The sequence below is a fragment of the Pongo pygmaeus genome, chromosome 13 (genome assembly GCF_028885625.2).
Source record: "Pongo pygmaeus isolate AG05252 chromosome 13, NHGRI_mPonPyg2-v2.0_pri, whole genome shotgun sequence".
Taxonomy (NCBI): domain Eukaryota; kingdom Metazoa; phylum Chordata; class Mammalia; order Primates; family Hominidae; genus Pongo; species Pongo pygmaeus.
In genome coordinates, this window is record NC_072386.2 from 123,992,210 (window position 1) to 124,015,355 (window position 23,146).

Sequence of the window (23,146 nt, forward strand, 5' to 3'; positions counted from 1 at the left end):
GGGACCTGAGGAATGACATGACAGGAGTTCCCTGGGTTTTCTTTCTGCCTCATATATCTGCGACTGCATGCTGGAAAAGCCAGCAACACGAAACACCAAAAGACACAGACAAAAAACAACAACAACAAACCCAATAAGTTGGCCCTCAGCCAAAATAATTAGGCAAGTGGAAGAAATAAAAGGTATCCAAATTGGAAAGGAAGAAGTTAAATTGTCTCTGTTTATGGATGACATGATCTTATAGAAAACCCTAAAGATTCCACCAATAAGATGTTAGAATAAATGAAATCAGTAAAGTTGCAGGATATAAAATTAATGTACAACAATCTGTAGCATTTCTATACCCTAACAAAGAAATCAAGAAAACAATCTCATTTAGAATAGCTACAAAAAATACTTACAAATAAATCCAACCAAGGAAGTGAAAGATCTGTATGCTGAAAACTATAAAACATTTGTGAAAGAAATTGAAGATACAAATAATTAGAAAGCTATCCCATATCTGAGATCAGGTGCCAAAAAAAAGACATCCCATGTTCATGAATTGGAAGAATTAATATTGTTAAAATGTCCATACAACCCAAACAATCTACAGATTCAATGCAATCCCTATCAAAATTTCATTGACATTTTTCACTGAAATAAATAAAATAATCCTAAAATTTGTATGAGGGAGTAACACCTGCTCCACAGTGGCACAAAGCACTGTCAGGTGCCACACACAGCCTGTTGGGACATGTGGGCCACAGTACTTCCCCACCTAAAGTACTGTAGAGGCCCAGGAGACATAAGCTGGGGTGTTTTAACTGTCAGTAATGGCCACAAAGACCCCTAAATAGCCAAAGCAATCTTAAGCAAAAAGAACAAAGCTGGAGACAATACACTACCTAACTTCAAAATATACTACAAAGCTATAATAATCAAAACAGCATGGTATTGGCATAAAAACAAACAGACCAATGAAACAGAATAGAGAGCCCAGAAGTGAATCCATGCATTTATGGTCAACTGATCTTTGACAGAAATGCCAAGAAACACAATGTGGAAATGACAGTCTCTTCAATAAATGATGTTGGGGCCAGGTGCAGTGGCTCATGCTTATAATCCTAGCACTTTGGGATGCCAAGGTGGAAGGACCACTTGAGGCCTCCCTCCAGGCTCCGGAAGAGACCTCCTCCGTGATCCCTTGTCTAAGGGGAAGGTTCCTCAGGACCTCACCGTGGGGGCTGAAGGTGGCCACCCCTCCAGGAACTTATGCCCCAGGCACTGAATTCGGCCCGCCTAAGTCTCTGTGCGTGCGTCTGTGTTTGCGTGCATGTTTGCAAGTCTGTCTGTGTGTGCATGTCTGCATGTTGTGTGTTTGCATGCATGTCTGTGTGTCTGTGTGGTCTATGTGTCTGTGTGTACACTTCTGTATGTCTTTCTCTGTGCATTTTTGCATGTGTCTCCATGTGTCTCTGTGCATGTCTGTGTGTCTATATGTCTGTGTCTTTGTATCTGTGTATCTGTGTCTGTGTGTCTGGTGCGTGTATGTGTGTGTGTGTCTTTCTGTGTATGTTTGTGTGTCTGTGTCTGTGTGTGTCTGTGTGTCTGTGTATGTAATTGTGCATCTCTGTGGCAGGAAGAGGGTGTGTGTGATTGTGTATCTGTATGTGTGTCTTTCTGTGTGTGTGTGTGTAATGGTGTGTCTCTGTGGCAGGGAGGGGGTGTGTGTGATTGTGTGTCTGTGTGTGTCTTTCTGTGTATGTGTGTGCAACGGTGTGTCTCTGTGGCCGGGAGGGGGTATCTGTGATTGTGTGTCTGTGTATGTAATGGTGTGTCTCTGTGGCGGGGAGGGTGTGTGTGTGATTGTGTGTCTGTGTGTGTCTTTCTGTGTGTGTCTGTGTATGTAATGGTGTCTCTGTGGCGGGGAGGGGGTGTGTGTCATTTGAGGTGGGGGCGGGGCCTAGGCTTCAGTTACTCACAACAGGACAGACAAAGGAAGCAGAGTTTACCCGTTCTGCTAAAACCAAGGGCGGGAGGGGGACGGGGGCTGCCGGCAGCCCTCCCAGAGCCCCTGGCAGCCGCTCACGGGTTTCGGACCGCCTGGTGGTTCTTGGGCACCGCCGTGAACCTCAGCTTCCTCAGGACGGCGGGCCAGCCCAGCAGCTGCTGGTCCCACAAGTACTCGGGGGAGAGCACCTTGGTGGGTTTGTGGCGCAGCAGGTACTTGTTCAGGTGGCTCTCGTCGTGCCACACGGCCTCGATGCCGTTGGCCTGGTCGACCATCATGGCCTGGTGGCAGGCCCTGGTGAGCCGCTGCACCTCTTGCACCGACCCTCCGAAGAACCCCCCCAGGTAGTAGAAATCGCCCTCGTCCTTGGGGATATAGGCCTGGGACTGGGGCCGGCGCTCGTAGGTGAAGGCCTCCCGGGTGCTTCCGTAGAAGCCGGGGTGCAGGGTGCCGAACAGCGGAGTCAGGATCTCCACGCCCACGTGGTCACGGAACTCCATGTCCACGTCCACGCACACTAGGTAATCCACCTCGCTGAGGAAGCGCCGCTCGCAGAAGTCACTGATCATCTCCATGCGGCGCATGGACACGTCCTGCCAGCGCTTGTAGGCGCGCACCCCCAGCACCGACAGCTGCCGACCGGTCCCCAGCGTCACGCGGGGCACCGCGGCCGGCTGGTCGGTGAAGACATAGTAATGGACACGGTGGCCCACCATGAAGTGCTTCTCCGCCGTCTCCAGGAACAGCTTCAGGAAGGCCACGTACCTGCAAGGCAAGCGGACGGGGCTGGGGGAGCGGCCGGCCGTGCGCCCCTGGGCCGCAGGAGGCCCGCCCTGCGCCCGCCCGCCAGCGGCCATTGGAAGGCTCAGAGCGGCAGATGCACCACGTTCTCCTGCCCTGTCCTGAGCGAGTCCTCGGGCTGCGACTTGCTTCATCCTCTTCCCAGCGATGGGGGACCACCAGCACCCCCTCTTACTAAGGAGGGCTGTGGGCAGGCAGCTGGAGGCTGGTAGCAGGCCGCAGGCTGGCACCCGCTCACTCCCTGTCAGCCTGGCCTGAGCCACACCTCCCCACGCAGTTACCCCTCTTATGGCCAGGTCGGCCATGTGCCCCCTCATTATAAGCTGCACGCAAGGCCTCCACACACCGGCCTCTGCACCCTAGAGCTTCCTCTCTCCAGGCTTGAACTGCACATATTCCTAAGAGTAGGTCATTCTTGGCCTCCGCCACTGTCGCTGGCCCAGCTGCCCACAGCTGCCAAGAGGTCAAGTATGTATCTGCAGTTGCCTGGCTAGCTCCCTCTCTGGCCTGGCCCAGAGTCCGAGGGCCTTGTGGGTCAGCCACTTCCCTTGGTGTCTGGGGCCAACTGCCTTGCCTGCTCCACCTACATCTCTGACAGAGAAGTGACCACGGCTCTGCCAGCATCCTCTTTCTAGGGTCCAAGGACAGCAAACAGATGTCCCCTTCCTGCTATCTCTGGTCAGTGAGCGGGAAACATCTGGAGCCTTGTATTGAAGGGGTGGTTCAGCATGAGGGCTGGCCACAGTTTCAGAGAGGAGGGGGCAGCAGAAGCCACCATCCCTGGGTGAGACGCAGCCTCTGGAGAAGGAGCTGGATTTTACCGACCCGGCGACCCCACGAGCCCACGTGAGCTCAGTAAGATGCTGCGTGAATGACCTTTCCCATCTACCCTCCGGGTGGACAAGGCTGGCCGCCACCCCACTCTGTCTTGAACACAAGGAGAGACCTCGATGTCCGTGGTCACTCGCCACTGCCTGGGTCTCTGCCCTCGGCAACCTCACTGACTTACTTTTTGATGGCAAACACAGTTAACCCAATGGTGGTGTTCTGGAGCCTGAAATGCTCGTTGAGGATGTCGATGTTGAACGTGCCCTCCCAGACAATGGGAGCCAGCCAAGGGGTCACCACAAGGATGTCCTTCCTACTGCACATGGAGAGAGGTGTGCGGTCACATGGAGCTGGCAGGGTGCCACCCACATGCGCCTCTGGCACACCGCCACCCCCACCTGGAAACTCCACTCAGCTTCCGCCTCCTCTGACCACCCTTCCAGAGGCAGCCGCCCTTCCCCAGGAAACCAACCAGTTGGATTTGCGACTCCAACTGGGCAAATCACTCCCAGCCCTCCCTCAACATTGGACCTGCCGGAACGCAGAGCAAGCTGAGCTTTGCTGGTAAAGAGATAGGAACCAACCCTCCCCAGCACCCAACCCCCGCTGCCCCTCCCCAGGAAGGAGGTACCTATCAGGCCTTTGCAGGGGCTTTGGAGAACAAAGGGACAGGAAACGAGACGCAAGTCAGAGAAAGCAAAGGGAAAGAGGACAGCCATGTGGGCCTCCCAATTCAGATGTCAGGAGCATCTGAGAGGAGAGAATGGGGAAGCAGCCCCAACTGAGATTTACATCAAGGAAACCACCCTCTAATACCTTCAGAACAGCCCCTTGAGCTGCGTTCAGTTTCAGCTTCAGTAACTTTACTCACCAGGGTGTCAGCACCTTTGGCTGGGGGTAGACCATCCTGCAAGCACAAAGCGCCATCACATGAGTTTGCATGGAAAGCGTGGGAGGCAGGTAAGCAGGGGGTGTGCACAGCCGCTGAACCATGACTGGGCGTCGACCCTCCCGCCAAGGCCACACTCCCAGGCTGGAATCACTGTGGTTGCTTGGGGGCTGTGTCAGCTCATAATCCCGGGACCTCGGGAAAGGGCCGAAGCTGAGTCTCTGATTCAGCACTTGTAAACTGGCAAGAGGGACTAAGTGACCTCAGGGGCCATTGCTTTCCACTTGACTTAAGCCTGGGAGGGATGTAAGGGGCTGTGTCTCAATTCACTGTGGGCAGAGAGGAGTCTGGGTCTGTGGCCTCTGTCCCTGGTTGTTCCCAGGGAAAGGCCCTGAGATGTGCAGACCTCCCCACCTGGGCCCGAAGCCTGCTGGGCCTCCTTGTGGGCTGGTGGCTTCCAGAGCCCAGCTTCCTCTCTGAGAAGTGGGAGAGTGACACCTGCTCCACAGTGGCACAAAGCACTGTCAGGTGCTACACGCAGCCTGTGGGGACATGTGGGCCGCAGTACTGTCCCCACCTAAAGTATTGTAGAGGCTCAGGAGACATGAGCCGGGGCCATTTTAACTGTCAGTAATGGCCACAATTTGAATGTCCAAGGTGGCCTTTAAAAGCGGGGAGTCAGCAGAAAAGAGGGAGGAAATTCTGACACTTGGTACAACCTGGATGGACCGTGAGGACATCGCACTCAGTGATTTGAGCCCGACATAAAAACACAGGTACCATTGATTCCACTTATAAAAGGTAGTTCGAGTAGTCAGACTCATAACAACAGACCATGGAATGGTGAGCTGGGGGAGGGAAAACGGAGTTGCTATTTTCTGGGGACAGAGCTTCCGTTTGGCAAGATGAAGTGTTCTGGAGATGGATGGTGGTGATGGCTGCACAGCGATGTGAATGGACTTAACACTACTGAACACTCCAAAATGACTAAGATGGCAAATTTTATGTTAAGCGTATTTTATCACAATGAAAAAAAAAATCAAAAGCGGTGTGGCCAGCTTGGCCTTGATTGCCTAGACTTTCTCAGGTCAGCACTGATAAAGGCCCACATCCTGGGAAACAGCCCTCCAAGGCCCCAGACAGAACAGACCAGCTGGTCATCCTCTTTAAAAGCCAATTTGAAGGCCAGGCGCAGGGGCTCACGCCTGTAATCCCAGCACTTTGGGAGGCTGAGGCGGGCAGATCATTTGAAGTCAGGAGTTCAAGACTAGCCTGGCCAACATGGTGAAACGCTGTCTCTGCTAAAAATACAAAAATTAGCCAGGTGTGGTGGTGGGCGCCTGTAATCCCAGCTACTCAGGAGACTGAGGCAGGAGGATCACTTGAACCCGGGAGGCAGAGGTTGCAGTGGGCAGAGATGGTGCCAATGCACTCCAGCCTGGGCGACAGAGCGAGACTCCATCACACACACACACACACACACACACACACAAAAGGCGGCGATACGCAGCTGGTCAAAACTGAAGCTCCAGCTCCATCGTGCTCTCTGAGTGGCTGCAGGACGAGGGCCAAGTCAGGGTAAAGACTGGGGAGGGAGCAGCCCCCTCCCTCAGAGTCATAGGAGGAAAGAGGACCTGCCCCAGCTCCCACACGCTTCTGTCCACACGCACACATATGCCAGGGCTGCAGGACAATTCTGTGACACGGGAGGCACTGAAGGGAGGCACTGACATTATACCTTGGCAACGAGACATGCTGCAGACGGTCAGGTTCCCTAACAGCCATGCTGCAGAATGAGAACACAGGAGATGAAGTTTATTCTAGGAGCAGGATTTAGGGCACAAGTGCATGGAAGCCACCTGAGGGTCCCAGTGGAAGGGACACAGCGTCAGCCTGGAGTGTGGAGCAGAGGCCACCAGAAACAGTCACAGAACAGCCATCACTGTGGCGATGGGTCTGGCGTGGGCCCATGTGCCAGATCCTGTAACAGCCAATGTTGCAGTCTGAGCCTCACAGCCAGACGTTCAGGGAGCCTCACAGCCCACACATTCACGTCGAAGCCAAGGCCAGGCAGAGTGGAGTTTCAGAACATGTCTGCAAACCGTGAGGCCCCCTCCCATCAAGAGATGCGGTCTGATATTCCGAGTTTCTAAGAAATAAAATGCAGCAGAAGTGACGCTGGGTGACTTCTGAAGCCAGGCCCAAAAAGGCGATCCGGCTTCTGTCTCATCTTTCTTGGGATGTTGGTCTTGGAGCCTCCCAACCAAGCTGAGCAGAAGCCCAGGCCCCGGGGAGAGGCCCTGGGTAGGTGTCTCAGATGATAGCCAGCATCAACTGCCGGAGACGCAGGGAAGTCTTTGCAGTGACCCCAGCCACTGTCTGCCCATGACTGCTGAGGCCCCAAAGTGAACCACCCAGCTGAGCCCAGTCCACCCCAGGAAGCCCAGGGAGATAGTAATCAATGATTGTGATTGTTTTCCATGGATGGAGTGGTGTGTTCTGCAGCCATGGATCACTGACACGAGTGGGAATTAGCAGACACAGCAGCGGGGAGACAAGAGTGGTCCCAACAGAGCCCACAGCACAGGCAAAGACCTGGAGTCAGGACAGCACGGCAGGTGGACAAGCGACAGGCCACGTTGGCTGGAGCACAGAGGGCGAGGGCAGAGGAGGGAGAGATGAGGCTGGGGAGGTCAGCAAGGCAGGATCAGATCATGGAGAGCCTCCTACCTTATGTTCTGGAAAGATCACTCCAGCTGCTGTGAGAAGAAGGGGGACAGGGCTGATGGGGATGGGGAGACAAGTCTGAGGCTGTCGCAGAGATGAGGGCAGCCCCACCGGACCCCTGGAGCAGGACATCGAAGGCAGGGAGGCCAGTGGGCATGCGAGCTGCTAAAGAGCAGGGCTGGCAGGATTTGGGAACCCAGTGTAGGGGTGAGAGCAAAGGGAGAGTTGAGGATGGCTGGTGGAGGAGGGGTGGGGGTGGGGGAGCAGAGACCATGCATGGGAACTCTGGGTAAGCCTGGAGTTGGGGACTGGAGGTCAGAAGGGAGGTCAAGGCTGACTCCAGACGTATCCAGGTGACCCTTCAAGGCCACAGAGTTGACCATGTCTACACTGGGCAGAGCATAGAGAGGGGGCCCAGGCCTACCCATGTGTGTGCCAGCCCACAGCCAGCACCCCGGCCAGCATGGATGCTTCACCTGCTCCTCCCTGCACTCACCAGAACCCCCGTTCCAGGCTTCCTGGCATTAGACTTCTGGGGCTTAGGACCCCGTAACTGCAGGAAGGAAGTGTGCCAAGACTCAGGACACAGAACAAAGACTGCCTGTTGGTCCCTTCCTCCAAAAAGTGCATGGTGCGGCCAGCAGCGTGAGCACAAGAGTTGCCGGTGAAGCTGCAAGGCCTCGAGGCAGGTAGGGCAAGTTCTCAGCAAAGCTCAGGCACCTTGCCACGTCCCACACCGGGAGGTGAGCAGAAGGGTGGTCCCTGGGATATTGCTCATGTATGGGCACCTGCAGGAGCTCCAGAGCCCCCCCTCCCCAACCCCCCGCCACCCGTGCCTTGGTCAGTGCAGTCCCCGAGGCCACCTCAGGGAGTGTTTCCAGGCCGTGTCCACAGATGCCCCAGTAGAGCTGACAGGTGACTTCACTCTGTGGTTCTGGGACCTTCTGTGTCTGGAAGCGACTAACAGCTTGGGACCCAGAATTGCCTTCCCCACCCCCAGCCACGCAATTGTGGGCAAGGGGCTTGCTCTCCCAGCCCCAGGCTCCACACTTAGGAAAATTTTAAATGGGAGTGAGATGAGCCTGTTGCCCAGGTGAGGCTTAAATAAGGGAGCAAGTAAACACACCCTCCGCCAGAGCTGGACGCGGGCAACAACTGTCCTTAGGACCCTGATGACTGTGATACTCGGGGAGCTCAGGGAGGCCCCATGGGTCTGATTGGCTGCTGTGGTCACTTCTCCCCAAACCAGGCCAGCCTCGATGGTCAAACCCAAACAAGATGTCTTACCCAAACAAGACCAAGACAAGCATTATTAGGAAAAGGACCATAGGTAGAAGTGCGTAGCATTTTGGTTTTCCTGGAAAACAGGAGTAGAAAAATCACATTACTCACCCTCCTTCTCTCACCTGCCCCACTTTACCTGTCCTGCCTTGTCATTCAGGCATCACACCCTGCGACGGGCCTTCATCTGCAAGATGGTCCCTCTGCCCCACAGGTGATGCTCTGAGCCCCACCTGAGCATCTCCAAACCCAGTCCAGTTCCGGCCCTCCTCCCACTCAGAGAAGAGGGAGGTGGTCTGCTCCTCCCAGCTCATCAGCCCGACTGCTCCTGCAGACTCTGAGAGCCACCTCGGCTTCCCAATGACCTCCTTCCACTCAGCACCCCCTTCCCCTGGGAGACCGGAACGAATCACACTGAAATGAGCACCTCGAGGTCACTGTCGAACCCACCGAGGCAGGCCAGGACAGCCTCATGGCCAGGCTGAGCCAGGAGCCCAGACCAGTTCCTGCCAGGGAGAGGAGCCACCAACTTCCCCTAGTATCTCCCTGCTCTCTCAGAGGCTCGTGCCCTGGAAACAATCATTGTCTTTCTTTTAAGGTGATTTTATGTATATTAAAGTCATGTACAATAGTTCCCTTATCCACACCTTTGCTTGCTGGAGTTTCAGTTACCCATGGTCAACCAAAGGCCAATAATAGGTGAGTATAGAACAGTAAAATATTTTGAGGACAGGCGTGGTGGCTCATGCCTATAATCCCAGGACATTGGGAGGCTGAGCCAGAAGAATTGCTGGAAGACAGGAGTTCTAGACCAGCCTGGGCAACATAGTGAGAACTCATTTCTATCAAAACAACAACAACAACAACAACAACAAAAAATCAGTTGGGCATAGTGGTGCATGCCTCTGGTCCCAGGGGGCTGAGGTGGAAGGATCACTTGAGCCTAGGAGGTGAAGGCTGCAGTGAGCCATGATTGCACCACTGCACTCCAGCCTGGGTGACAGAGCAAGACCCTGTCTCTTAAAAATAAACACAACAACAACAACAAAAACCCCACAAACTAAGATATATATACACATTTTTTTTTTAGAGAGACCACATTCACGTAACCTTTATTACAGTATATTGTTTTTGTTGTTGTTGTTGTTTTTGAGACGGAGTTTCGCTCGTTGCCCAGGCTGGAGTGCAAAGGGGCAACTTCGGCTCACTACAGCCTCCGCCTCCCGGGTTCAAGCAATTCTCCTCCCTCAGCCTCCCGAGTAGCTGGGTTTACAGGCGCCCACCACCATGCCTAGCTAATTTTTTGTATTTTTAGTAGAGACGGGTTTCACCATGTTGGCCAAGCTGGTCTCGATCTCCTGACTTCAAGTGATCCACCCGCCTCGGACAGTATATTGTTATAATTGTTCTATTTTATTATTAATTATGGTTGTTAATCCCACCCTGTGCCTAATTTATAAATTAAACCCTATCATAGGTATGTGTGTATAGGAGAAAACATACTCTCTCTAGGGTTTGGTACTATCCGTGGTTTCAGACATCCACTGGGAATCTCAGAACCTATCCCACGCAGGTAAGAGGAGACTACTGTGTTTACAAGGGCAAGTCTGAAAGGCGTCTATCTCCTGGCCCAGTTCCTATTCCTTCCCCCGAAATCAGTCCCTTTCAACTAATTCATCTGTTACTTCTTATAGTGCTTGTGTGTATTTACCCCCACCTTTCTAAGTCCTGTGACCATGGAGCCATTTATCTCGAATAGCTTCCTGAAACAGAAATGTGGGAGGCAAAACATTTAACTTTACATGTCCTAAATTATTTTTTCCACTTTTGTAGTTGGTAGATTGTTTGGCTGTAGGGAAATCTCGGTGGAAATAATTTTCCTTCAGTTTGGCAAAAATGGTTCCATTTTTTAAAACTTTGAAAATTAATGTGAGGGATAACTTAACATCCAATAAAATGTACCCACTTTAGGTATACGGTTTTGATGAGTTTCACACAATGTATGTACACATGTAATCACCACCCCAAACAACATATACACATTTTCATCACCCCAGTAAGGTCCCTCCTGACCCCGGCAACCATGGATCTGATTCCCTGGCATTTCCCATAAACGGAATCAACTGATACATGCTCTTTTATTTCTGGCTGTATCACACCGCATGCTGTTTTGAAGATTCACCTATATTTTCACGTGTATCAGTTGTTCGTTCTTTTTCATTGCTGAGAAGCACGCCATTGTTAATCCGCCACAATTCAACTTTTCTTATTGCCGAGAAGCACGCCATTGTTAATCCGCCACAATTCATTTATTCTGTCTCCTATTGACAGACACTTTGGTTTTTTCACTGTTTAGGGCCACTAGCAACAAAGCTTCTGTAAACACTCATGTGCAGGTATTTGTGGACCTGTGTTTTCATTTCCCTTGAGTAAATACCAAGGCGTGGAAAAGATGGGTCATAAGGTAAGTATATGTTTAACTTTGTAAGAAACTGCCAAACTGTGTTCCAAAGTGGTGACTGAATTTTCCATTCCTGCCAGGAATGTACGAGAACCTCAATCCTTGCCAACATTTGATGGTCACTCTTTTATGCTTTAGCCATGCTAGTGGGTGAGTGGTATCTAAGTGTGTCCAGTGACTAAGGAGGTAAATCATCTTTTCATGTATTTATTGGCCATTTGCTTGCTTCTTATGAAGCCTGTCCAGATCTTTAGCTCATTTTATTATTTATTTATTTATTTACTTATATATATTTTTGGGGGGCATGGTCCCACTCCAGTTGCCCAGGCTGGAGTGTGGTGGCAATGATCACGGCTCACTGCAGCCTCGACTTCCTGGGCTCAGGTGATCCTCCCACCTCAGCCTTTTGAGTAGCTGGGACTATAGGCATGCACCACATCTAGCTAATTTTTTGTGGTTTTGGTAGAGATGGGGTTTCACCATGTTGCCCAGGCTGGTCTTGAACTCCTGGGCTTAAGCGATCCACCTGCCTCAGTCTCCCAATGTGCTGGGATTACAGGCATAAGCCACCTCACCCGGCCCTTTATTTTTATTTCTTTTAGAGACAGGATCTTACTCTGTCACCCAGGCTGGAGTGCAGTGGCACGATCACAGCTCGCTGCAACCTCGAACTCCTGGGCTTAAGCGATCCTTCCCCCTCAGCCTCCTGATTAGGTGGGACTACAGACATGCACCAACATGCCCGGCTAATTATCCTACTTTTTGTAGACACTGAGTCTCATTTTAAATTAAGTTGTTTCTCTTTTTATTATTGAGCAGAATTTATTTCTATATTTTGGATACAAGTCCTTTGCCAAATACAAATATTACAAATATTTTCTCGCCAGGCACAGAGAGACAGACACTGCATGTTCTCACTTATCTGTAGTATCAAAACATCAAAACAATTAAATTCATGGAGATAGAGAATAGAAGGATGGTTCGCAGACACTTGGAAGGGTAGTGGCAGGGGTGGGAGGGTATGTAGGGATGGTTAATGTGTACAAATAAATAGAAAGAATGAATAAGACCCAGTATTTGATAGCATAACAGGGAGACTATAGTCAATAATAATTTAATTGTACATTTAACTAAAAGAGAGGTCGGGCACAGTGGCTCACGCCTGTAATCTCAGCACTTTGGGAGGCCAAGGCAGGTGGATCACCTGAGATCAGGAGTTCAAGACCAGCCTGGCCAACATGGTGAAACCTCATCTCTACTAAAAATACAAAAACTAAGGCCAGGTGTGGTGGCTCACGCCTGTAACCCCAGCACTTTGGGAGGCCGAGGTGGGTGGATCACGACGAGGTCATGCATTCGAGTCTAGCCTGACCAACATGGTGAAATCCTGCCTCTACTAAAAATACAAAAAATTAGCTGGGTGTGGTGGCGCATGCCTGTAATCCCAGTTACTTGGGAGGCTGAGGCAGGAGAATCTCCTGAACCTGGGAGATGGAGGTTGCAGTGAGCCGAGATCGCACCACTGCACTCCAGCCTAGGCGACAGAGCGAGACTCCATCTCAAAAAAAAAAAAAAAAAAAAAAGAAAGAAAGAAAAAAGAAAAAAAAAAAAGTTTAAAAATACAAAAACTAGCCGGGCATGGTGGTGGGTGCCTGTAGTCCCAGCTACTCAGGAAGCTGAGGCAGGAGAATCACTTGAACCTGGGAGGCAAAGGTTGCCGTGAGTTGAGATGGCGCCACTGCACTCCAGCCTGGGTGACAGAGCGAGACTCCGTCTCAAAAAAAAAATAAGAATAAAAATAACTAAAAGAGTATAGTTGGATTGTTTGTAACACAAAGGATAATTGCTCAAGGGGATGGATACCAGTTCTCCATGATGTGAATTTTCCATTGTATGACTGAACCACAATATCTCATGGACCCCATAAATATATACACCTACTATGAACCCATAAAAATGAAAAACAAAATATTTCTTAGAAAACAAATATTTTCTCTCAGTTTGTGGCTTATTTATTCATTTTTTCTTAATTTTTCTTTTGAAGGGAAGTGTTAATTTTTATAAACTCTAATTTATCCTTATGAAAATGAAACCATTTTTATGGTTTGGGCTTTTTTTTTGCCTCATCTATTAAATTTTTGCCTACCCCAAGTTCATGAACATTTTCTCTTATTTTCTTCAGAATTCCATAATTTTTGTGTATTGTGTGAAAGGCTAAAGTCCCTTTCTTCCCCCAGTGGATATCCAGTCATTTCAGCTATTTGAATTGAAAATATTTTCCTTTCTCTATCACATTACCTTAGCACCCTTATCAAAAAGCAACTATTAAAAATCAATTGACTATTTCTGTGTGGGTCTATTTCTAAACTCTGCATTCTATTCCATTGAACTATCTGTCTATCCTAATATCAGCCTATTCTGATTACTGTAGCTGTGTAATCCACCTTGAAATACAGCCTGGAAAGTAAGTCTTCCAACTTTGTTTTTCTTTTTCCAATTGTTTTGACTATTCAGAGACCTTTGCATTTCTATGTAAAATTTTAGAATCAGCTGTCAACTTTACAAAAATTTCTTCTGGAGTTTTAAGTGAAATTATGTGGACTCTTATAGATCCATCTGGGGAGAAGTGACAGTTTAGCAATGTAAGTCTTCCAATCCATGAGCATGGTATATTTCTTCATTTATTTATGTCTTCTTTAATTTTTGTCAGCAATATTTTGCAGTTTTGTGTTTTTTTGTGACCTTCTTTTTCTTTTTTCTTTTGTCAGGGTCTTGCTGTGTAGCCCGGGCTGAAGTGCACTGCAATCTCTGCCTACTGGGCTCAAGTCATCCTCTCACCTCAGCCTCCTGAGTAGCTGGGGCTACAGGTGCATGCCACCATGCCCAGCTAATTTTTTTTTTTTTTTGTAGAGACAGGGTCTCACTATGTTGCCCAGGGTGGTCTCAAACTTCTGGGCTCAAGTGATCTGGCCACCTTGGCCTCCCAAAGTACTGGGATTACAGGCATGAGCCATGGTGCCTGGTTTGTATTGCAGTTTTAATTGTATAGGCATTTCTCCTAATTTGATAAATTATTCTCTAAATATTTCATGTTTTATGATGCTACTGTAAATGGTATTTAAAATTTTTCATGGTTCAATTGATTGTGGCAAGTATTATAGAAAAATAATTGATTTATTCTTGTTTTTCTTTTTCTTTTTTTTTTTTAGACTGAGTCTTGCCCTGTTGCCCAGTCTGGAGTGCAGTGGTGTGATCTCCAGTCACTGCAACCTCTCCCTCCTGGGTTCAAGCAATTCTCCTGCCTCAACCTCCCAAGTAGGTGGGATTACAGGCACACCACCACACTCAACTTTTTTTTTTTTTTTTTGTATTTTTGTAAGGATGGAGTCTTGCCATGTGGGCCAGGCTGCTCTCAAACTCCTGGCCTCAAGTGATCTACCCACCTCGGCCTCCCAAAGTGCTGGGATTACAGGTGTGAGCCACCACACCCAGCCTGATTTATTCATTGACTTTGTATCTTGAGACCTTGCTAAGCTGACTTAGTTGATGGGCTCACAGCATAAACATATACAATATATATGACAATAATAGCATAAAGAAGCAAGGAGGCAATGAAGTTATTATATACACTGGAGCAAGGAAAGGTCACCAGACAATAACTTGAATATACAGGAAGAAATCAAGAGTAAAGTCAGTGATAAATATACAGTGTAATAGTGTAATATAAAAGACTTGAAAAGTATTTTTCTCCTTACTTGTCTTACTGAATTGAAAAGAAATAAGATTGTGTGAAACAATCATTATAACACCATGTTGTTGAGTTTATAACATATATAGATGAACATATATGACAATAATACTACAAACCACAAGCAAGGAGGGAGGAAATGGAGTTATATTGGAGTCAAGTTCCTGTATTTTACTAAAATTAGTATTAATCTGAAGTAGATCCTGTAAATTAAAATGCATATTGTAACCCTGGAGCAAACACTAACAAAATAACTTTAAAATATACACTTAAAAAGAAAAAGGGAATTTAAATAGTACACTAGAAAATACTTAATACAAAAGAAGGCAGTAAAAGATGAACAGAAGAACAAAAAGGCATAAAACATAGAAAACAAATTGTGAACTGATAGATGGAAATCCAACCACAGCAATAATAACATTGAATGGGAGCAGAATGAACATGCCAATCAAAAGGCAGAGATCATTAGACTGGATTTTTTTTTTAAGCTTTGACTATGTGCTGCCTATGAGAGACATACTTTAGAAACAAAGATACAAATAGGTCAAAGCAAAAGGATAGTAGATTTGCTATGCAAACAACCATAAGGGAGCTTGAGGAGAAATGCTAACATCAGACTAAATAATCTTTTTTGTTATTTTGAGACAGAGTCTCACTCTGTCGCTCAGGTTGGAGTGCAGTGGCACGATCTTGGCTGACTGTAACCTCAGCGTCCCAGGTTCAAGAAATTCTCGTGCCTCAGCCTCCCAACTAGCTGGGATTACAGGCGCACACCATCACAGCTGGCTAATTTTTTTGTATTTTTAGTAGAGACGGGGTTTCACCATGTTCGCCAGGCTATCTCGAACTCCTGACCTCAGGTGATCCACCTGCCTTGGCCTCCCAAAGTGCTGGGATTACAGGCGTGAGCCACCACATCTGGCCAACTTTGTTAAGATCAAAAATCTTACTAAAGAGAAACATTCTGCCATGATATAAAGTGAATAAATCAGGAAAATATAACAAGCAGAAATATATACACACCTGACAACCTAGCCCTAAAATACTAGAACAGGAATTAAAAGAAATTAAAAACTGCGTAAGCAAAAACTCAGTTGTATGTAAAAAACCAATTCCCCTTGAGGAAGAGAAAGGGCTGGAGTCCTTTAAAAATTAACTGCCTGTTTTTCTGTGGCTAGTGAGCCTTATCTCTCCCTTTCCCAGGCATTGTGAAGACCCTGTTTCTCTAGCTGTGCAGCTGCAAGGTCACTAAACAGATAATCTCGAGTCGTAAAACATGTTGTTCCTTGAAAAGTAAGAAATAATGTAATGCATATCTTAATTGAATAACTGTCTTTCTTTCTCGCTTCTGTAATACTCTTCCCCCTGCACAAATCTCCCCCCACCCCACAAAATGCTTAAAAGGTAGCTTGACTCTTTATTTGGGGCTCAGTCCTTTGGATGTTAATTGACTGGGTCGGTGCACCTAAATAATTAAATAATTCCTCCTCAACCCCATTGGTCTCTCTGATTACTTAATTATTCTGCAGCAATACATGAAGCAAAAACTCACAGAATTTAAGGGTGAAACAGTCAATTCAACAATAATGGTTGGGCTGGGCGTGGTGACTCACGCTTGTAATCCCAGCACTTCGGGAGGCCAAGGCGGGTGGGTCACTTGAGCCTAGGAGTTCGTGACCAGCCTGAGTAACATGGCAAAACCCTGTCTCTACAAAAAATGCAAAAATCAGCTAGGCATGATGGTGCTTGCCTGTAGTTGCAGCTACTCAGGAGGCTGAGGTGACTTAAGCCTTGGGAGGTGGGGGCTGCAGTGAGCTGTGATCATACCACTGCACTCCAGCCTGGGTGACAAAGTGAGACTCCACCTCAAAAAAAAAAAAAAAAAAAAAACAACAATAGTTGGACACCAAAATCCTACCCCACTCTCAATAATGGATAGAATAATTACAAAGAAAATCAGTAGATACAAATGACTTGACATTACTGGACACCAACTGACATCTCTAGAACACTCCACCTGGCAAGAGCAGAAGTCACGTTCTCCTCAAGTGCACATGGAACAGTCTCCAAGGTCAATCATATGCTGGACCATGAAACAAGTCTGAAATTTTCAAAAGGACTGATATCCACAAAGTTTCTTCTCTAACCACAGGGGAATGAAATTAGAAATTAACAGAAGAAATTTGGGAAATCTATAAATACATAGAAATTAAACAACACACTTCTAAATAAGCAATGGGTCAAAGAAGAAAATCAAAAGATACTCTGAGCTGAATGAAAATGTAAACACAACATACCAAAATTTATGAGATATAACTAAAGCTGTGTTTCAAGGGAAATTTATAGCTGTAAAAGTCTAAATTAGAAAAAAAATCTTAAATCAGTGTGTAAGCTTCCATTGTACGTAACTACAATAAGAAAAGACAGAACAAATTAAACCCAAAGTGAGAAGAAGGGAAATTAATAAATATTAGAGTGGAAACCAATGAACTAGAGAACAGAAAGAAAAAGATAAAGTAAAATAATATCAAATGTCAGTTCTCTGAAAAGGTCAAGAGAATTGACAAAGCTTTAGCTACATTGACCAGAGAGAGAGAACACAAATAACTAAAATCAGGACTAAAAGAGGAGACACCAATTCCAATCTTACAGAAATTAAAAGGATTTCAAGGAAATACTATGAACAACTGTTTGCCAACAAATTATGTAACTTAGGTAAAATGGACAGATTCTTACACATAAACTAGAAAGCGGTTAGAAGAAAATATAAGATTAAATCTTTGTGACATTGGATTAAGATTTCTTAGATATGGTACCAGATGCACAATAAAAGAAAAAGTTAATAAATTGGAATGGATCAAAATGTAAAACTTTTGTACTTCAAAACACCAATAAAAAAGTGTTAAGACAAACTATTGATGGTTGAAAATATTTACAAATCATATATCTGGTGTGTATATATATATATATATACACACCATATATATGTATATGTATATATACATATACGTATATATACATATATACGTATATGTATATACACACATATATGTATATATATGTGTGTATATATATATATGATACTGTGTATTCAGTATATGTAAAGAACTCTCAAAACTGAACAAAGGAGACAACTCAATTTTTAAAAAGGCAAAACATTTCAACAGGCATTTCGCCAAAAACATATACAAATGGCTAAAAAGCACAAGAAAAGCCACTTGCCATCATTCGTCATTGAGGAAATGTAAGTCAAAACTATAATGAGATACCACCTCTTACCCACAAGAATGGTATGTATTGCTGCAGATGTACAGACAGTGGAACCCTCAGCCAGGCGCAGTGGCTCACACCTGTAATCCCAGGACTTTGGGAGGCCGAGGTGGGCAGATCACTTGAGCCCAGGAGTTTGAGAACAGCCTGGGCAACATGGCAAAACCCCATCTCTATAAAAAATACACAAAAATTAGCTGGATGTGGTGGTACTCACCTGTAGTCCCAGCTACTCAGGAGGCTGAGGTGGGAGGACCAATTGAGCCCAAGAGATTGAGGCTGCAGTGAGCCAAGATCATGCCACTGCATTCCAGCCTGGGTGACAGAGCAAGACCTTGTCTCAAAAAAAGAAAAAGAAAATTAGAACCGTTATACACTGCTGATGGGAATGTAAAATGGGGCAGTCACTTTGGAAAACAGTTTGCTAGTTTCTTAAAATGTTAAATATAGATTTCCTGTATGACCCAGCAATTCCACTGCTGGGTATCAACCCAAGAGAAATGAAAACATGTTCACACAAAGTCTTGTACACGAATGTTCATAGCAGTGTTGTGCAGTTTAAAATAGCTAAAAAAGCAGAAACAGCCGAAATGTCCTTCAGCTGATGAATGGATAAACAAAATGCGGTCTATCTGTACAATGGATTATTCAGTAATAAAAAGGAATTAAATACTGATACATACTATAACATACGTGAATCTCGGAATCATTATTCTAAGTGAAGGAAGTCAGATACAAAAGACCACGTAACATAGGACTCCATTCATATGACCTGTCCAGAAAAGGCAAAACTGGAGAGACCGAAAGTGATTGTCTGAGGCCAGGTGGGAATAGGGAATGACTGCAGAGGAGTTCCAGGGAGTTTTGGCGGGCTGGGGATGGAAAAGTTATAAAATTTATTTCACAACTCTGTAAACTAACTAAAAAGAATTCATTTGAAACAGGTGAATGTTATGGCACATCAATGACACGTCAATAAAGCTGTTTCTTTTAATGATGCCATCAACCCCAGCCCATTGACCCTAAGCTGAAAGAAGAGAGATGCTAGGTGTGTTCAGTAGGGCTCCGTCAAAGCTGATTTTTTGAAGTTATGGGCACCATTCCAAGTAAGACGTTTTGTGGCAGGCCAGGTCTCACTAATGCAGGCCTCCATAACAACTGTTTCAGTACTGACTGAGTGGTTAAGTTAAATATTAAAAGCCAGTGCCCTTATAAAAAGGCTGGAATGTAACAAAATCCCACCAAGAGTTTTGCCTAGACTTTCCTGGGCCTTCAAGCATGACAAAATATAACGAAGGAATTCTTAACAGGACCCATTTAGGATTAAACAAGTTTTATTGGGGGTCTGAAGAAACTCCCCAGGACTCCACAAATAAGTTTACTGGGGGTCTGAAGGAACTTCCCAAACCCCCATGATTTAGGAGACAAGATAAGGGTTTTAGATTAAGTAAATTTACTGAGGCTCCAGAGGAAGGTCTTCAGGACTCAGACCTTAGTTATAGATTAAAATAAGTCAATTACTTATGTCTTTAGATGAATGCACACGTACACATAGACATATAGCTTAGAAGGTATATAAGGTCTGGAAAACTTTGTAATTTTAAGTTGGTCTGGTGATAATTTCCCGGTCTTCTCCTTGTAACTGGTTACAGAAATAAAAACTCTCTTCCTCCCCAGTTCATCTGCATCTCGTTATTGGGCTGCGAGAGATAGCAGCCCCACCCTCAGTTTGGTCCAGAACAGTTTGATCTCTTCTTGGCCAATCTCTGGTGAGACCCACCAGAATGGAGGAGAGCCGGGACTGGGTGCACTGCCAGCTTCCAAAACTCCTGCACGTGGTCTCAGTCCTCCAAGGATTACGATGTGTGTGAAGGAGCTGAGCATTCTCTAAGGAGCCAGCACATGACACCCAGCTCACCTCCCACCAACCACATCCTCACTGTCATCTCCAAGGCTCTCTCATGTCCTCTTCCTGCCTTTCGGGGGAGCACTCCCTCTGACTCCACCACCCTGCTCTCCTGCCCGCCCCAACAAGCCTGACTGATTTGTGGAGCAGGGCCTTCCCCATGTGAGCTCTTCTCCCTGGCATGCTTGTCCCCTAGATTTCCACACACTGGGTCCCTCGCCATTGGTATCACTAAGGACACCCGCTCACCAGCTCCTGGCTGCAGGCACCTTCTAGCACAGGCCTGCTTGTTCTCATCAGTGTTCAACAAACATTGGTTGGATGACTAAATCAACATGCAGAATGTGGGTAACCTGAGAATGGGCACTCATTTGTCAGGTTTCTCAGAAGACCTAACCTCTTAGTCTTCAAGATGTTTGTCTTGGTTGTGGTCATGGGCCAGAGCCAGTGCCAGAACCCCAGGAGTATGGAGACCAACTGCCCAGTCCCTGGTCCTCCAAGGCTCCCTGACATGAGACCAACTAAGACAGCATAACCCGTGGGGCAGGACAGACTCCTGGGGTGGCAGCTGTGTTCATCATCTTGACTGGGTCAAGATGTATCCAAGACTGGATACATTTATATGGGTCAAAATGTATCCAGCTGTACCTTTTATGTGCAGTTTATTGTATACATCTGTTGAAACATATCAAGACAAAAAAAGGAAAACAAAGACCACAAAGGAGGGACAGGGAAGAACCCGGAACGCGCTGGCAGCACAGGGAAGAGGCAGGTGTTTGCAGTCAGACCTGAGTCCCAGGCCCCACTCAGCCCTTTCTGCCTGGGACCAGAGCACTGTCCCAGATCTCTCCAAACCTGTTTTCCCATGGGTGAAAGAATGACCCGGGAAGTATTTACTGTTCCTTCCTGAGAACTCAGCGGTATTGAACACAGTGCTGCCTCACAGTAAACACCGACAGATGGTGAGCATTGTTGAGGGCAGGGCCTCGACCTACACCACACCCAGTTTTCTTCATGAATTTTCCACTCCTCTGCCTCCCGCTCCTCCAGGGCTGCACCTCCGGGGCAGGAGCCCTCACCAACTCAGGCCTCAGTATGCCTTATTCCCGACCTGATTCCAAATCAAAGTAAAACATTTCTCTCCCCAAATGTGTACACAGCACTCCTCCAAATTAAGGGGCTGTGTGCTGGCTCTGGGCACCCCACCTGGCTCTCCCTGGCCTTTGGCGTTGGGGTTCACTGGCCTGCAGCCTGCGCCCCGTGGCCTTGCGTTCTGCATCCCTCCCTCTGAAGCGACGTTGTTGTCTGCGTAAATACTCAATTCATCTTCTGGCGCCAAGAAAATTAAGGACAGGTGATCCACCCTCCGCCTCCCAAAGTGCTGGGATTACAGGCCTGAGTCACCGCACCCGGTTGCCTAAATATTTCTTCTTAACTCCTGTATCACCTGAGCTCCCCGGGCGCAGTTCCCCCGTCACGCTTGGCATTGAACTTGCCACCTCGCCTTCCCGAGGCGCCTCGGCGTTTGGGGTATGGAGGCTGTTCCCGGCCAACCCGGGCGCCCGGCCGCATGCCCGAGGGTAGGGCTGGGGGGCGGGCAGGGCAGCCTGGAGCCTAGTCCTCGTCCGGGGTCGGGCGGTAGGTGCTGAAAATAGCAGCTCATGGAAGGCGGGGAGCGTGGAGGGGCGAGGAGAGGCTGGAGACCGCCACGGCGTCGAGGGACCCCGCTCTCACCAGGACCCAGGGACCCCCCGGAGACGAGCCCCCGGCCAGGCCGCGCCACCACACCCATCCTGCCTGCGGGTCCCAGGCACCCACAGCGCGGCCGCGCCCACCTGCCCGCCGGCTCCCCAGGACTCAGGGTCTCGGAGGCCGGGGCGGCGGCCGGCCTGAAGCCTCGCAGCCCTGAGCGACCCCCCGGCCCGGCTGTCGGGTGCACCCCGGATTCGCGGCCGCAGCGGCTCCCTCGCGGGCACCCGGGGCCGAGGCCTGCACTCACCGGCCAGCGTCCGCAGCAGCTCGGCCATGGCTCCGCGTCTGGTCTCGGCCTCCGCCTTCCGCCCGGCCGCCCTGGGGCGGGGTGAGCCCGAGGCGCCCCTCCCGGCCCGCGCCGCCGCCCCGACTTGCCGAGGCCGAACACGGGAGGAGACAGCGGGGCGCGGGAGGCGGCCGGGGGTCCCCAGGGACCCCCGCGAGGAAGGGACGGCGCCTCCTCGCGCGCGCCCCCATGGGACCCGCGCGCCCCTCGTAGCCCTGGTACCTTAGGGCCCTGTCCCTGCATCCCGCCCAGGGGCCGAGCGGCTCCGGGTGCCCCTGAAGCCCCGCCCCCGGGGGACCCTTGACACCCTGTCTCCGGGGCGGGGGCGACCCCCTGACATCCTGCTCCCCCGGGGAGGCGGGGGAGAGGAACCCGTGAAGCTCCGGCCCCAGAACCCACGATCCCCGGCCTTTCGGCTCGCGCGCGCCGCAGCCTGTAGCCCTCCAGCCCCGCAGGACCCTGTGCCCCGCGCCCGCGAGGCCCCCTAGGCAGAGTCGCTCCCCCGGCCCCGGCTCGCGGCCCCACGGAGCTCTGCGTCCCGCAGACTGAGGAACCTTCGCGTTCCCCCGAGATCGAGGCCCCCTCCGGCGCCCGCACCGGGCCCTGAGGCCTCTTCGCGCGTTCCGTGGACAAAGCCCTGCTCCGCCCCTCTACGACCCCCGCCCTTGCCTGGCCTCCGCTCGAGGGAGCCCAGGAGAGGGCGGCGGCGGCTGCAGGGGTTGGGGAGAGCTCGCCCCGCTGCGAAGAGGAGGTACCTCCCGAAGGGTCCAGGCGACGTCCCAGAGGCTTCTTCCCGCTTTTCCTGGTATCTCTCAGAGGAGTTTACACTGATACCCCGTTCACAGGACCCTGATCCCGTCCCACCCTCCCGGAGCACCGTTCTCATCTCCGTGAAAGCTAGGGGCATCTTTAATGCTTCCTTTCCCTCCCACCCCAAGTCCAGTTCTCCAGCTCCAAGACGTGTCCCTGGTGCAGGCGCAGGAAAAATGTGTGGCAATTCCTCAAAACATCAAACAGAATTACCGTATGAGGCCAGGCGCGGTGGCTCACGACTACAATCCTAGCACTTTCGGAGGCCGAGGCGGGCGGATCACTTGAGGTCAGAAGTTCGAGACCAGCCTGGCCAACATGGTGAATGCTCCATCTCTGCTAAAAATACAAAAATTAGCCGGTCGTGGTGGCTCGACTCTGTAATCCCAGCTAC

The 23,146-nt window shown here is 49.0% G+C and overlaps 1 protein-coding gene across 6 annotated transcripts; it reads right to left on the reverse strand.

Annotated features, from left to right (window-relative positions):
* Positions 1–206: 206 nt before the first annotated feature.
* ABO (ABO, alpha 1-3-N-acetylgalactosaminyltransferase and alpha 1-3-galactosyltransferase) lies at positions 207–22,327 on the reverse strand. 6 transcript variants are annotated; one of them, XM_054501307.1, is made up of 7 exons: positions 21,904–22,062; positions 8,526–8,595; positions 7,735–7,791; positions 6,250–6,297; positions 4,494–4,529; positions 3,804–3,935; positions 207–2,758 (listed from the first exon to the last, which is right to left on the reverse strand). In XM_054501307.1, exons 1-7 carry the CDS (start codon positions 21,929–21,931, stop codon positions 2,068–2,070), a joined length of 1,062 nt encoding a protein of 353 aa, XP_054357282.1. In that variant the 5' UTR covers positions 21,932–22,062; the 3' UTR covers positions 207–2,067. The 6 variants fall into 6 exon arrangements, with proteins under 6 accessions (XP_054357282.1, XP_054357281.1, XP_054357283.1 ...); XM_054501306.1 differs by having other exon boundaries at positions 3,804–3,938; XM_054501308.1 differs by lacking the exon at positions 6,250–6,297 and having other exon boundaries at positions 3,804–3,938.
* Positions 22,328–23,146: the final 819 nt, after the last annotated feature.

What these genes read in the sequence shown, in the direction of transcription:
- ABO (XM_054501304.2), bottom strand. Translation starts at nt 22,133, where the DNA reads ATGGGGGCGCGCGCGAGGAGGCGCCGTCCCTTCCTCGCGGGGGTCCCT. An exon ending in CCAAAGGTGCTGACACCCTG is followed by an intron (nt 3,939 to 4,493) that starts GTGAGTAAAGTT and finishes CTCCATGTGCAG; the next exon opens with TAGGAAGGACATCCTTGTGG. An exon ending in ACTGTGTTTGCCATCAAAAA is followed by an intron (nt 2,759 to 3,803) that starts GTAAGTCAGTGA and finishes CTTGCCTTGCAG; the next exon opens with GTACGTGGCCTTCCTGAAGC.